The sequence below is a fragment of the Salvelinus alpinus genome, chromosome 12 (genome assembly GCF_045679555.1).
Source record: "Salvelinus alpinus chromosome 12, SLU_Salpinus.1, whole genome shotgun sequence".
Taxonomy (NCBI): domain Eukaryota; kingdom Metazoa; phylum Chordata; class Actinopteri; order Salmoniformes; family Salmonidae; genus Salvelinus; species Salvelinus alpinus.
This window is the reverse complement of record NC_092097.1, coordinates 14,671,538-14,687,603: the sequence shown is the minus strand read 5'-3', so window position 1 is coordinate 14,687,603 and position 16,066 is coordinate 14,671,538. Positions and strand designations below refer to the sequence as shown.

At 45.2% G+C, this 16,066-nt stretch overlaps 2 protein-coding genes across 3 annotated transcripts in view; both read left to right on the top strand.

Annotated features, from left to right (window-relative positions):
* The first annotated feature begins 242 nt into the window (after positions 1-242).
* Positions 243-1,488, top strand: LOC139535224 (uncharacterized). Its single transcript, XM_071334565.1, has one exon. It carries the CDS (start codon positions 333-335, stop codon positions 1,440-1,442), a length of 1,110 nt encoding a protein of 369 aa, XP_071190666.1. The 5' UTR covers positions 243-332; the 3' UTR covers positions 1,443-1,488.
* Positions 1,489-4,127: 2,639 nt separating this feature from the next.
* Positions 4,128-16,066, top strand: part of LOC139535581 (caM kinase-like vesicle-associated protein) — an 86,237-nt gene continuing 74,298 nt past the window's right edge. For both annotated transcript variants that reach the window (XM_071335135.1, XM_071335136.1), the window contains exon 1: positions 4,128-4,355. The gene's annotated coding sequence lies outside the window, so the exon portion shown is untranslated. The remainder of the gene's footprint in view (positions 4,356-16,066) is intronic.

The window sequence follows — 16,066 nt, the reverse complement described above, 5'->3', positions numbered from 1 at the left end:
TGTGTGTGTGTGTGTGTGTGTGTGTGTGTGTGTGTGTGTGTGTGTGTGTGAAAAGCTATGTTCACAAATACTGAGAAATAACCCTGTGATCATCCGTTGCCATAGTCACCCAGACTGGAGCACTGTGGTGATGCTACAAGGCCATTGATGCCATTGTGATGTCACAGGTTTTGTGACAAAAATGTTTTTTCAAGTAATAAAGCAGTCTTTCAGACCATTAGTCTCCGTTCATAAGAGTTGATTGTTGCAGACATGCTTGGGGACAACTAGAGAAAGAAAAATAACTTCAACTTTTGCTTTCATTGTTCAAACAAATTACAGACGGTCTAAGAATGACTGCAGTGGATAGCAGTGAGGACTTCAAGCAGAATGTGGCTATTGTAATCGACCCAGGATCAGGCTCCATCAAAGCTGGCTTCTCTGGAGATGAGAAGCCCCATAAAGTTCTGAGGTCAGTGGTTGGATTGTCCAAAAAAGACCAAACTGAATGTTATTTTGGAAACAACATTCCCTGCAAGAACTCAGATGATCTCATTCTCAAGAGGCCCATCACCAGTGGAATGATAAGTGACTGGGATTCCCTGGAGAAGCTGTGGAGCCATGTGCTCTATGAGGAGCTGCAAGTCTGCCCAGAAGAGCATGGCATCCTGATGACTGACCCAGCCTTCTCTCCCATCTCCAACCGAGAGAAGACAGCTGAACTCCTGTTTGAAGGGTTTGGGGCCCCAGCGATGTATGTTGGTTACCAGCCTGTGCTGTCCATGTATTCTTATGGACTGGTTACTGGTCTAGTGGTGGACTCTGGGGCTGGCTGCACCTCTGTCTCTCCTGTGTGCAATGGCTACTGCTTACCACATGCCACATTTCACATGGACCTGGCTGGAAAGGGTGTGTCTGACTATCTGAGCAAACTACTGGCCGACGTTGGACATGGGAGTGCTCTCCAGCAAATGTCCTCTGTGCAAGAGATGAAGAAGCAGAGTTGCTACGTCTCCCAGCTGAGTTCTGAGGACAAAGGCACACCTCTGGACTATCAACTCCCCGATGGCACCACCATTACCCTGGGCGACGAGCGCTTCCGTGGCCCTGAGATCCTATTCTGTCCATCCGACGCAGGAATGTCGCAGCCCGGAGTTCACATCCTGGCCACGAACAGCCTGCAGAAGTGCGCCCCCGAGTGGCAGGCGGCCTTGATGGCCAACGTGGCCCTGTGTGGCGGCTCCTCGATGTTCAGCGGTTTCCCGGAGCGGCTCCAGGCAGAGATGGAGAAACTGGCCCCGAGGGACTCCATAATCGGGATGCTATCTGGGGCTCACAGGGAGTTTGCCTCCTGGGTGGGGGGCTCCATCATCACCTGCCTCAGCAGCTTCCAGCCCATGTGGGTGAAGGTGCAGGAGTACCAGGAGGAGGGCTCCAGTGTGGTGCGCAATAAATGCTATTAGAACTCAGACCTTCAGAATTTGTACTGTAGGCCTATAGTATGCAATGATTCAGGAATACATGAAAGTGAAAAATAAATTGGATATTGATTTAAAAATATGCCAGGCTTGTTTTTTTATTGTATGCTTTATTGCACTGGTAAAATGGGCCATTCAATGCCTTATCGTTTGTTAATTCGATGTTCTCTCCAATATCAATTAAACATCATTGTCATCTGAGTTGAAAGTTCCAGAAAGATGCATCATGCAGTATGACGTTTTTCTTGTATGAAAAGGGAGATTCATTGTCTTCATTGGATCTACTATGATGTCTCCCATGCTAGCTGACTAAGGCTATCCAACACTGGAACCAATGATTTTTATAACTAACCCAAGACAGACCAGTCTGTCATTTCCAATGGGAACAAATTAGTCATAGTGGGCAGAACAAGCAAGGAGAGGGGCAGAGCCAATTAAGAGCTATCGTTCTAGCATGTATTTGCATATTTCCATTAGCGAATGCCTACTCTGTGAAGTGAAAGTTTGCATTAAGTCAATTCACCCTTGCACTCCTTCTAAACAACACTTTTTTTTAATTTGTAAAAGGATAAAATCTACAACACTTAGTCCACTCTGTTCATAACAGATTCTAGTTTTGGGCACAGAAAACTGTATTTAAATCAAATGTTTCATTGATGAGAAAATGTGCAAAATGTCGGCCAAAATCCATCTCGCTCCATCTTCTCCCACTGCCTTCTACTGGGCGTCCTCTCATCACAATATTTGGTAAATGAGTGGAAACGCCAACCGGATGCTTCACTTATACATCCGGTGAAATATCTGGCTTATCATTCTATCTGTGCTGGAACTCTTCCAAGTCACGTTAAGCTTTCGGTTATATTAATGTATTGCCACCGGGGCCTGCCGGTGTAACTGCTAAACTGTTTGATGTACATTGTACTGCGTGATTGTAGCGGGTTTATTAGCACGCTAGTTCAAAACGTGACATACACATGGTTAGCAGATGTTAATGCGAGTGTAACAAAATGCTTGTGCTTCTAGTTCCGACAGTGCAGTAATATCTAACAAATATTCTAACAAATTGACAACAACTACCTAATACACACAAATGTAAAGGGTTGGAATAATAATATGTACATATAAATATATGGATGAGCAAGATGCAATACATGGTTCTAGTAGTTATGATGACGATGTACGCTGTGTTTAATTTAGCAGTTATGGTATGAAGGTTTGGCTTGGAAAGGTTTTTTCGCCTGGTCACAGACAGCCATTGTGTTGTGCACTGAAGACCACAAGAGAATGGGTAAAGGTGAGAGGAAAGCACGTAGATGCGAGAAGGAATTATACAACGAGCAAAGTGATGATGCTGTTTGCGAATAAATATAAAAAACTGAAATATAACATTTACATTAAGTATTCAGACAATTTACTCAGTATTTTGTTCAAGCACCTTTGGCAGCGATTACAGCCTCGAGTCTTCTTGGGTATGACGCTACAAGCTTGGCACACCTGTATTTGTGGAGTTTCTCCCATTCTTTACTGAAGATATTGGAAGGTGAACCTTCGCCCCAGTCTGAGGTCCTGAGCACTCTGGAGCAGGTTTCCATCAAGGATCTCTCTGTACTTTGCTCCGTTCATCTTTTCCTCGATCCTGACTAGTCTCCCAGTCCCTGCCGCTGAAAAACATCCCCACAGCATGATGCTGCCACCACCATGCTTCATCGTAGGGATGGTGCCAGGTTTCCTCCAGGTGTGACGCTTGGCATTCAGGCCAAAGAGTTCAATCTTGACCATCAGACCAGACAATCTTGTTTTTCATGGTCTGAGAGTCCTTTAGGTGCCTTTTGGCAAACTCCAAGCGGGCTGTCATGCACCTTTTAATGAGGAGTGGCTTCCATCTGGCCACTCTACCATAAATGCCTAATTGGTGGAGTGCTGCAGAGATAGTTGTCTTTCTGGAAGGTTCTCCCATCTCCACAGAGGAACTCTGGAGCTCTGTCAAAGTGACCATCGGGTTCTTGGTCACCTCCCTGACCAAGTTCTTTCTCCTCTGATTGCTCAGTTTGGCCAGGCGGCCAGATCTAGGGAGAGTCTTGGTGATTCCAAACTTCTTCCATTTAAGAATGATGGAGGCCATTGTGTTCTTGGGGACCTTCAATGCTGCAGAAATGTTTTGGTACCCTTCCCCAGATCTGTGCCTCGACACAATCCTGTCTTGGAGCTCTACAGACAATTCCTTCAACCTGATGGCTTGGTTTTTGCTTTGACATGCACTGTCAACTGTGGTACCTTATATAGATAGGTGTGTGCCTTTCCAAATCATGTCCAATCAATTGAATTTACCACAGGTGGACACCAATCAAGTTGTAGAAACATCTCAAGGATGATCAATGGAAACAGGATGCACCTGAGCTCAATTTCGAGTCTCATAGCAAAGGGTCTGAATACTTATGTAAATAAGGTATTTCTGTTTTTTGTATAAATTAGCAAAAAATGTCAAAACGTAACAAAATGTGGAAAAAGTCAAGGGGCCTGAATACTTTCCGAATGCACTGCATATATGCAAATTTAGTGGGTTCATTAATTTGCCACACCCATTAGGTTCATATCAGATTAACTCGTAATTCGCTCCTCTATGCCCCCCCCCCACTCGTGTGTGTTACATCCTCTTCATTGTGTGTAACCTACTGTATGTAGCCTATTCCGCCCCTCGTCCCTCACGGAGCTGAACTCGACGCGAGAGGCACAACATATGGTAAAAAGGAGCGCTGGAATTTATTTGAATTGTTTTAGAAATAAGTACTTCGTTCAAAGCTAAGTAGAAAGGTCGTTATATTTGCAGTAACAATCAGGAGAACAGTCGAGTGGAAAAAGTCAGTGGATTCAACGTTTATTGAGACATTTGCTGATAAGGTAAGTTCTCGCAATTTTAGTTGTCTAGGCTATCACAAAGAGTTGAGCTCACTAATTAATTTTCACTTTGGTTTGTTTGGGAAACTTAGGCCTTTCCCTTAATTAAGCGATTTTTTTCCTCAAACGCATTACATGTTAATAACATAAACCTAATCAGGTTAATTGTGCCGTTTAATATCAAGTATATAATGCTTGCACATTTTGCCGATAAAGTGATGGAGAACGATGCACCAGAATTTACGCATTATGATAGACTAGACTGGTCGAAACTTCGCAGTCAAATAGATTTTCCCCATGCTCGCTATTACGCCTACTGTAAACGAAGCGCACGAGACACGAGACTGCACGTGAACAACCTAGTGAAGCATATCGTGAGGTAGTATCCTATAATTTGGTAAATCTAAAGGGTACAGTTATTTCGTCGATACATCTCTGTTGTATAAGTTAAGTTATAAGTTATATAATAGCCTATATTTCAAACACCATCGCACCTAACCGGTTTCCAAGACGAATTGAATAAAATGTAACATTTGAGTGAGAATTTAGCTATTCAAGTATTTTTTTAAGAGATTGACTTTTGAGTTGCTCAACTTGTGATGTTCGACTGTGCGTGCCAACAAGTTGATAGTAGCCAAAATAATCGTGTAGCCTATTCGCATACCCGTTTTTCTGCATTCATATTTTCATTAATCTCATCTGCAACACCATGTTTTGCATGACATTGGCTATTTAATATAAAACGGGGTGTATCAGTGATGCTGATGCATGCTAATCAAACGATAGGGCAGCGTTCAACACCTCTGTAACAGTTTAATCAACAAGTTCAAGTTTGTTAAGCCACTTACTGGTAATATATAGCATATTTATATAGTATATTTGACTATTTTCTATAGGAAAGTCAAGTGAGAACTTTTTACCCCTGGTGAGAAGAACTGAGAAGCTGATAGAAAGGATGTGCAGTTTCAAGCAGTCATCCCAATGACGCTGACACTTTCTTTTTATGCCATGACAGTGCCAGATTAGTTTTTTTTTTAAACTCCTACACTCAGTCATCCTATTAATTTGTATTACTTGTATTGTATAATGCTTGACTATTTCTGGGCCCCCAAAGCATGTGGATATAGTAATATATCAGTAATACTTTTTTTTCAATAATAATAACAACAATAAATAACAATAAAAATCAATATAGTAATGGACTAACATACATTGACACATTTTCTTTGTCCTCATCTATTTTTTTGTTGGTTGACAGATCCCATAACCACTATGACATTATCATATTCTTAGAGAAGCAAGTTAAGGGTTTTGTATAATTTCATCCAGTAGTTTTGAAAGTAGTGTTCACAAGCTAAAACGGTCTTGAAAATTGTGAACAATTGTATGACATGTTATGAATTCAAATTCGTACAATGATTCCGAATTTGTAAGTTCCTAATATCACATTCAATCTCGTTAATGTATGTCCAATTCAAATGTATGTCCAATTCAACCTAATTAGCCCCACAATCTATTGCTACAATCTTATGAGGTAGCTAATGGGGATGTGAGAAACTGAATAGATTCGTTTTTTTTTATTGCAGCTGGTGAAACCCTGTGGCGTGACACATTAACACCAGTGTACAATGATCTGGGTTTGAAAGGACATTATAGCTGGTTTTGTGAATGGCACTTATGTGGTGTGTGTGTGTGTGTGTGTGTGTGTGCGTGTGTGTGTGTCGCGTCAGTATGCATGAGTGAGTGTGTGGGTAGAGTTCCGTGTGTGAGCAAGAGAGTTACTGTAAAAAAAGATAAATGCAGGTAGCCCGGGTAGCCATTTGTTTAGCTATTTATCAGTATTGTTTAGCAGTCTTATGGCTTGGGGTAGAAGCTGTTCCTGACTTGGTGCACTGATACTGCTTGCTATGTCATGAGTGGCTGGAGTCTTTGACAATTTCTTGGGCCTTCCTCTTACACCGCCTTGTAGCACCTTGTGGTCAGGTGCCTTGCAGTTGCCAAATCTTTTCAGCTTCCTGAGTGGGAAGAGGTGCTGTCGTGCCCTCTTCACAACTGTGTGGGTGTTAGTGGACCATGTTAATTTCTTAGTGATGTGAATACAGAGGAACTTGAAGCTCTCGACCCACTCCACTACAGTCCCATTGATGTGGATGGGGGAGTGCTCAGCCCCATCCACCAAAGGGCTCCTGTCAGAGAGACTCAGATTCAGGACTTCTCTTTGATCGGTTTTATTATGGCAGTTCAATAGTGCTGAGCGATTAACCAAAATGTCTGTTATTCTTTATAATAAAAGAAAAGTCATTGACCAACATCGGTTCAAATATTTTAATTCCATTTAGGTCTGTTTTTTTCTGTGAACTTAATGTGCTGTTTCTCTAGATAAATCAGATCAAGCCTGAACTGTGCGATGTAGTAGGGAGTTGTCATTTCCAACAGGCCAATATTCGATATATTTATAGTTATAGTTTATAGTTTAACGCAGAAAATGTGGTAATTAACTACAATGACGATAATCTATTACACGCCTACTTTTCCGGTATGTGTGGAGCAGACGACGTGGAGAATGAGAGAAGCGACAGAAGACGCGTGATCGAGAGGGAAAGAGAGTAGTTGCTTTGCAAGGTATTTCTACCGGGAAAATACATGATCTACTGTGCCTTGCAAAAGTATACATTCCCCTTGGAATTTTTCCTATTTTGTTGCATTACAACCAGTCATTTAAATGGATTTCTATTTGGATTTCATGTAATGGACATACACAACATCGTCCAAATTGGTGAAGTGAAATGAAAAAATAACTTGTTTCAAAAAATTCAAAAAAATAAAATTAAACAGAAAAGTGGTGCGTGCATATGTGTTCACACCTTTACTATGAAGCCCCTAAATAAGATCTGGTGCAACCAATTACCTTCAGAAGTCACATAATTAGTTAAATAAAGTCCACCTGTGTGCAATCTAAGTGTCACATGATCTGTCACATGGTCTCAGTATATATACACCTGTTCTGAAGGCCCCAGAGTCTGCAACACCACTAAGCAAGGGGTACCACCAAGCAAGCGGCACCATGAAGACCAAAGAGCTCTCCAAACAGGTCAAGGACAAAGTTGTGGAGAAGTACAGATCAGGGTTGGTTTATAAAAAAATATCTGACATTTTGAACATCCCACGGAGCACCATTAAATCCATTATTAAAAAATGTAAGGAATATGGCACCACAACAAACCTGCCAAGATAGGGCTGCCCACCAAAACTCACGGACCAGGCAAGGAGGGCATTAATCAGAGAGGTAAGAAAGAGACCAAAGATAAGCCTGAAGGAGCTGCAAAGCTCCACAGCGGAGATTGGAGTATCTGTCCATAAAACCACTTTAAGCCGTACACTCCACAGAGCTGGGCTTTACGGAAGAGTGGCCAGAAAAAGCCATTGCTTAAAGGAAAAAATAAGCAAACACGTTTGGTGTTCGCCAAAAAGCATGTGGGAGACTTTTCAAACATATTGAAGAAGGTACTCTGTGTGAACGCTGCGTGTAACACATCCGGTGTCAGGATAAATAAAAAGCAAGGTCTGCTAACTTTCTTTAATTATGTTTAATTACCGCAAACAATGAATGGCAAATGCAATTTTTGTATATACGGGTTCGCTGTATCACCGCGCAGGGTAAACAGGGAACTGGCAGGAAGTACGTAAACAGCTGTTCTTATACCGTGATGACGTAGTTCCAACGCGTCTGTTGGCCTATCACAGTAGAGGCTGGGCGCGGTTTAGACTTTGCCCCGCCTTTGCTGGCCCTCGGACTTGTCCAAGCCCCTTGGCGCTTTCCTTTGTCCACATCTGGTTGCTGGGTAGATTAGCTCCGTCTTGTGTCTCCCCTTGATTCTTCACTCAAACAATTCCTAATATGGTACTGAACAGTCTCCCAACCTCCCTGGTTGGCCTAGAGTGATGCACCCCTCCCCTCTCCAGACTGACCACAGCTTTTATGGCCTGTGTTGGTCAGTCCTTACACACCTACACACACACCCATCTGTATTGTTTGTGTGTGTGTGTAACAAAACAATATTCATCTTCAAACAATATGCTAACAGGCTATAGTGCATAAACATAAATTCTAACAATTGCTCAGATGAGACAAAAATTTTGCTTTTTGGCCATCAAGGAAAACGCTATGCCTGGTGCAAACCCAACACCTCTTATCACCCCGAAAACACCAGCCCCACAGTGAAGCATGTTGGTGGCAGCATCATGTTGTGAGGATGTTTTTCATCGACAGGGACTGGGAAACTGGAATGATGGATGGCACTAAATACAGGGAAATTCTTGAGGAAACCTGTTTCAGTCTTCCAGAAATTTGAGACTGGGACGGAGGTTCACCTTCCAGCAGGACAATGACCCTAAGCATACTGCTAAAGCAACACTCTAGTGGTTTAAGGGGAAACATTTAAATGTCTTGGAATGGCCTGGTCAAAGCCCATGTCACATCTGCTCCTGCAATGCCCTCTACTGCTCATCCTGTGTCTCCTTGACCTGCCGCCACTCCCCCAGTACTCTCTCCCTCTCTCTCTCTGTGTGTGTATGTGATTGTGTGGGCGGAGACAGGTGTGCTGGAGTCAGAGCAGATCTCCACCAGCTACAACCTGTTCCATAATCAAGACCTCTACAAATACTCAGTCCTGCCACTTCCGCGCTGCCAGATCGTAATCTCTGCTCAGTCAGTCTATGTTTCTAGCCGTTTGTTACTATTCAGATCCTGTCATCCTGTTGTGCCTGTTTTCCTTGCCTGACGCTGTTTCCCTCTCACGCTACAGTTCTGCCCACTCTGACTCTGGTCCCTGTCTCCAATCCCACATCTCGTCATCCTGCTACTCTGTCCTGGATTCCGCACAGTTTCCAAGATGTGTCCCGTGTATATATATATTTTTCCCTTCTTATATATTTTGTCTATATTTTTTATATTTTTAACCTCAGTTTCAACATACTCTCCTGCAACCCGCCTCACCCAAAGTGGTATGGATCTGCTATTTTCTATACTTTAGAACCGGATCCCCCAACAGAAGCTAGCCAGCTTACTAGCTACTAGCTAGTAGTCAGTTAGCCACTGCTAGCGGCCATCAGCTAACCTTAGCCCGGTCAACTCCTGCCAGTCTGCACAGCGCGATTCAACCCAGAGCATACCGTACTGCTTTTCCTCCACATCTACGGATTCCTACCGCAAGCTCTGAACCTTTTCACCTGGATCATCGCAGCTAGCTGCTATCCGAGTGGCTACCCCTGGCTAATGCCTCTGTCCCGAAGCAAGCACCAGTGAGCCGGGAACTAGCCCCGTGCTAGGCCCATCTCCCGGCTAGCTGAAGAAGTCCATCAGCCACTCCTTCGGCTACAATACCTATTTTGCCAATTGGCCTGGACCCCTTTTACTGCCGACACGGAGCCCCGCCGATCCATCACGACTGGTCTACCGACGTAATCCGCCCGAGGGGTTTCAACAGGCTCCTCCGTCGCGACGTCCCCTGAAGTCCCATCCGCTAGCCTGCTAGCCGTGGCCCGCTAGCTGTCTAGAGCATATCGGACTGTTAGCTGAAGATGTCCATCAGCCAATTTCTTGGGCTACAATACCTATTTTGCCCCATTGGCCTGGACCTCTTTTACTGCCTACACGGAGCCCTGCCAATCCATCACGACTGGTCTGCCGACGTAACCGTCCGATGGGGCTACAACAGACGGTTCCATCGCGACATCCCCCTAAGGCCCTACTGCTAGCCTGCTAGCCCCGGCCCGCTAGCTGTCTGAATCGCCGTGTCTCCAGCTTGCCTAGCTACCCACTGGTCCCTATGATCACTCGGCTACGCATGCCTCTCCCTAATGTCAATATGCCTTGTCCATTGCTGTTTTGGTTAGTGATTATTGTCTTATTTCACTGTAGAGCCTCCAGCCCTGCTCGATATGCCTTAGCTAACCCTTTTGTTTCACCTCCCACACATGCGGTGACCTCACCTGGTCTAAATGATGTCTCTAGAGACAAAACCTCTCTCATCGTCACTCAATGCCTAGGTTTACCTCCACTGTATTTACATCGTACCATACCCTTGTCTGTACATTATGCCTTGAATCTATTCTTCTGCGCCCAGAAACCTGCTCCTTTTACTCTCTGTTCCGAATGCACGAGACAACCAGTTCTTATAGCCTTTAGCCGTACCCTTATCCTACTCCTCCTCTGTTCCTCTGGTGATGTAGAGGTTAATCCAGGCCCTGCAGCGCCTAGCTCTACTCCCATTTCCCAGGCGCTCTCATTTGTTGACTTCTGTAACTGTAAAAGCCTTGGTTTCATGCATGTTAACATTAGAAGCCTTCTCCCTAAATTTGTTTTATTTACTGTTTTAGCACACTCTGCCAACCCGGATGTCCTAGCCGTGTCTGAATCCTGGCTTAGGAAGGCCACCAAAAATCCTGAAATTTCCATCCCTAACTATAACATTTTCCGACAAGATAGAACTGCTAAAGGGGTTGGAGTTGCAATCTACTACAGAGACAGCTTGCAGAGTTCTGTCATACTATCCAGGTCTGTGCCCAAACAATTTGAGCTTCTACTTCTAAAAATCCACCTTTCCAGAAGTCTCTCACCGTTGCCGCTTGTTATAGACCACCTTCTGCCCCCAGCTGTGCCCTGGACACCATATGTGAATTGATTGCCCCCCTTCTATCTTCAGAGCTTGTACTGTTAGGTGACCTAAACTGGGACATGCTTAACACCCTGATCGTCCTACAATCTAAGCTAGATGCCCTCAATCTCACACAAATTATCAATGAACCTATCATGTACAACCCCAAATCCGTAAATACGGGCACCCTCATAGATATCATCCTGACCAACCTGCCTCTAAATACACATCTGCTGTCTTCAACCAGGATCTCAGCGATCACTGCCTCATTGCCTGCATCCATAATGGGTCTGCGGTCAAACGACCACCCCTCATCACTGTCAAACGCTCCCTAAAACACTTCAGCGAGCAGGCCTTTCTAATCGACCTGGCCCGGGTATCCTTGAAGGATATTGACCTCATTCTGCCAGTAGAGGTTATTCTTTAAAAGTGCTTTCCTCACCATCTTAAATAAGCATGCCCCATTCAAAAAATGTTGAACCAGGAACAGATATAGCAGTTGGTTCACTCCAGACCTGACTGCCTTTGACCAGCAGAAAAACATCCTGTGGCGTACTGCATTAGCTTCGAATAGCCCCCGCGATATGCAACTTTTCAGGGAAGTTAGGAACCAATATACACAGGCAGTTAGGAAAGCAAAGGCTAGCTTCATATTCGTCGCCAAACCCACTGGCTCCAGGTCATCTATAAGTCTTTGGTAGGTAAAGCCCCACCTTATCTCAGCTCACTGGTCACCATAGCAGCACCAACCCATAGCACGCACTCCAGGAGGTATATTTCACTCGTCACCCCCAAAACCAATTTCTCCTTTGGCCGCCTTTCCTTCCGGTTCTCTGCTGCCAATGACTGGAACGAATGGCAAAAATCACTGAAGCTGGAGACTCATATCTCCCTCACTAACTTTAAGTATCAGCTGTCAGAGCAGCTCACAGATCATTGCGGTTGGCAGGTAGCCTAGTGGTTAGAGCGTTGGACTAGTAACCGGAAGGTTGCAAGATTGAATCCCCGAGCTGACAAGGTAGAAATCTGTCGTTCTGCCCCTGATCAAGGCAGTTAACCCACTGTTCCTAGGCCATCATTCAAAATAAGAATTTGTTCGTAAAATAAATAAAATTTGCACCTGTACATAGCCCATCTGTAAATAGCCCATCTGTAAATAGCCCATCCAACTATCCCATCCCCATATTGTTATTTATTTTCTTTGCTCCTCTACATATCACTCCAGTGTTAAATTGCTAAATTGTAATTACTTCACCACTACGGCCTATATATTGCCTTACCTCCCTAATCTTACCTAATTTGCACACACTGTATATAGATTTATTTCTATTGTGTTATTGACTGTACGTTTGTTTATTCCATGTGTAACTCTGTGTTGTTGTTTGTGTCGCACTGCTTTGCTTTATCTTGGCCAGGTCTGTTGTAAATGAGAACTTGTTCTCAACTTGCCTACCTGGTTAAATAAAGGTGAAATAAATAAAATAAAATAAAACTCTACTACTCCCTTGGATTCCCCTCTGGACCTGCTTACCCTGTCTCAACCCCTCTCGCTTCAGCCTCCACACCTGGTTTCCAGCAACCCGCCCGAGCTTCCCCTGACCTGCATTCCACTCATAAAAGTATGCCTTATTTACTTTGATGAACAACTAAAATAGTGATTTTTTTTCAGAAAGCATAGACAGCAGCTCTATAGAGATGAGATGACTTGGAATGAAGTAATAAAGTCATCAAATAAACCAAGTGTAGGGCTGATATACACAACAGCTGAAATAGTTTATTACAGTTATGTTAATAAATGATGTTTAATATTAATGGACAGTCACACCATCATGGGACTTTTATGAATTGTTTAATTCTGAGTTGTTACAGCATTCAACCCACATAATGCAAAGTGCATGTAATTTGTAAAAGCACTAATCGCTCAGCACTACATTTCAATCATCTGAGGACAACAGTTTAATGTATGTTTCTGAGAGCAAAAGGAAACAAGTGGCAGTTGATCATAATCAACATAATGCACAATGAAAATAAAAAGAAGGCTTCAATTACACTGGCTTCACACAGTTCAAAAATACACATTTCCGGTTTTAAACATGAAATAATCTGCAACAGTGCAGCTAATGTGTGCCCTAACTGCTCTTCAGGCATCCTCCTTTGGGATGGCTGGCAAAATCATGATGTCACGTCTGCTCCCGCTCTTCCCTTCCCCTGGTGCTTGAGGGCGCCAGATTACCCCGCATCACACGCTCCTGCCATCCATCACTCACACCTGCCCTCCCTTGTCACTCGCATCAGCGTTATTGGACTCACCTGGACTCACTTATCACATGTTCATTTCGTCCCCTATATTTGTCTGTTCCCTTGCTCTGTTCCCTGCTGCTGCATTGATTGTTTTTGTCCTTAGTTTTAGTTCTTGACGCTGTTCCTGTCTCGTGTTATTTCAGTTATGTAAATGTTTGCTCCCCGTACCTGCTTCGTCTCTTCAGCGTCATTCTACGTGACAGAATGCAGCAGCCAAACATACGAAGCATCGGGGAGTACTGGCGTTCCGGTTGGAATGGTGGCAGCGGCTCTGGGTCGCCACCGATGGAACCAGGGGTGCCTAGCCAGCTCGTCGGGCTTCCACGCCCTAGCTGGTTCAAGAGGTTTCCTTGCCCCGGTTGGCTCGGATGGCGCCCATCCCACGTTGGGCCTCAGCCGGAACGTCAGTTCTTGTTCGCCCAGATGGTCCAGGAGTTTTTGTCTTTGGTTTTGTTGGTGACGTTGGGGTGGATCCCGCCGCCGATGGAACCGGGGGTGCCTAAGCCAGCCCGTCGGGCTTTCACGCCATGGCTGGCTCAAGAGGTTTCCTGGCTTGGCGGCTTTCCATCCCACGTCACACTCCACTGGATCATCGGGCTCCCTTTCTGCTGCGGGATCGACAGGCTCTCCTTGCCTCAGCCGGATCGTCAGGCTCTCATGCCTCGGTCGGCTTGCCAGGCTCTCACACTCCTGCCGGTTCGTCGGGTTTTCACGCACCAACCGGCTTGCCCAGCACATGTCTCGGCCGGTTCGCCCAGGTGGTTACGCCGGGTGGCGTCCCAAGAGGGAGGGGTACTGTCACGTCTGCTCCCGCTCTTCCCTTCCCCTGGCGCTTGAGGGCGCCAGATTACCCTGCATCACACGATCCTGCCATCCATAACTCACACCTGCCTTCCATCGTCACTCGCGCGTTATTTGACTCACCTGTACTCACTTATCACGTTCATTTCGTCCCCTATATTTGTCTGTTCCCTGCTGCTGCATTGATTGTTTTTGTCTTTAGTTTTAGTTCTTGACTCTTTTCCTGTCTCGTGTTATTTCAGTTATTATTAAATGTTTACTCCCCATACCTGCTTCGTCTCTCCAGCGTCGTTCCGTGTGACACGAGGGCCACTGGTCTTGTGTAGACTGTTCCCTACAGAGATCTCCGCAGCTCTCTGGGCCACCGACCCTTGCGCTAGGGTTTTTTCCCCTTTTGGCGGGATTGTAGTGTGGGTTAGTACTCATGGATGAGTCCAAAACCTATCTGCCAGCACCTGACTGTGGCACCATCGCCGCCTCCTCATGGAGTTAGGGAATTAGGCAACTTGAGGCAGGGGTGTATCGTGCTGCCCCTCAAGACCAGGTTAGGGGTCACTAGGTCCCGTGGGCAATCCCAGTGGAGTGAGACAGAAGGCAGAGGATCCTGAGGCAAACTTGTGAAAGGTCAGCCGAAGGTCATCGGCTGCTCAGAGGGACAGGTTTTTGTGCTGATAGAGCAGTGATATCTTCTGAGAAGCTAATAGCCTGGTAGTGTCTTAGGAGAGTCAATTCAGCATCTCTGTGAGAAGGCTTAGGAAGAATGGGATCCTGCAGTGCTGCCCCATGGAGGTCTTGGTAATTTGCTTCTACTAGCTTCTTCCAAGATGCATACTCATCAGTGTCTGGGATATGGCTCTTTACATCTTTGACAGTGAAGTTGCAGAAGGTAATGCCGGTTTCAAAACAATTGGTACTCAGAAATCTCTGACTTCCGACTTCAGTGTGTTCAAGACAACTGCGAACTCGGATAAAATGCACCATGGTAGATGTTGGGGGTCTGACTCTTGGAACTGGGGGTCTGCCTTTCTCTGCAGATGCTCTGCAATTGTTCATGATGGTAGCGCTGGACTAGCCTAGTTGAGAGTCTCTGTTGCTGAGCCTCTTTTTGTAGCCCTCCTGACAAATCTTGCATATTTTAGGGATTGAGGCTTGCTGAAACTCTATGAAACTGTCTCTGAGATACTTGTCTGTCGACATGGGAACCGCAGGTAGCCTAGTGGTTAGAGCGTTGGGCCAATAACCGAAAGGTTGCTGGATAGAATCCCCGAGCTGACGAGGTAAAACTCTGTTGTTCTGCACCTGAGCAAGGCAGTTAACCCACTGTTCCCCGGGAACTGAAGACGTGGAAGTCGATTAAGGCAGCCCCCTGCACCTCCCTGATTCAGAGGGGTTGGGTTAAATGCGGAAGATACATTTCAGTTGAAGTCATTCAGTTGTACAACTGACCAGGGATCACCCTTTCCCTTCAACTCATATCCATAAGGACCTTCCAAGGATAGCAGCATGCTCACCAGCAGACGGACATGTAGATAGCAGCTCTGAAACCCCTGAAAGTCACCAACTTTCAATTCTGGGGCAGTGAGGATGGTGCCAATCTCACTGAGTGGCTGATGAGATTGGCCATACTGGAGCTGGAGTGCCTGAATAGTAGTTGTGTAGGGTGATGACGGCAGGACTGATTTTCCAGTAGGACATGGTACTTTCTCAGTCAGGAGTCAAGGAGATTGTCCAGTGCCAGTTTTAGGTGAGTGGTCCTTCTCAACATCAGTGGTAAGGTGGGTTCAGGGGGTGACTTACATGGAAGGCTGAACCCATCTGCTGAGCTGGACCCCAGGAGGAGGGTGGACCTTGCTATGGGTAAGCTGGGTAGTCAGGCAGTGGAGCAGGGTATGGAACTTGCTTAGGGTATGTTGCATTTATATTTTTGTTCTGTGTATATAATCATACAATCAATTT

What these genes read in the sequence shown, in the direction of transcription:
- LOC139535224 (XM_071334565.1), top strand. Translation starts at nt 333, where the DNA reads ATGACTGCAGTGGATAGCAGTGAGGACTTCAAGCAGAATGTGGCTATT.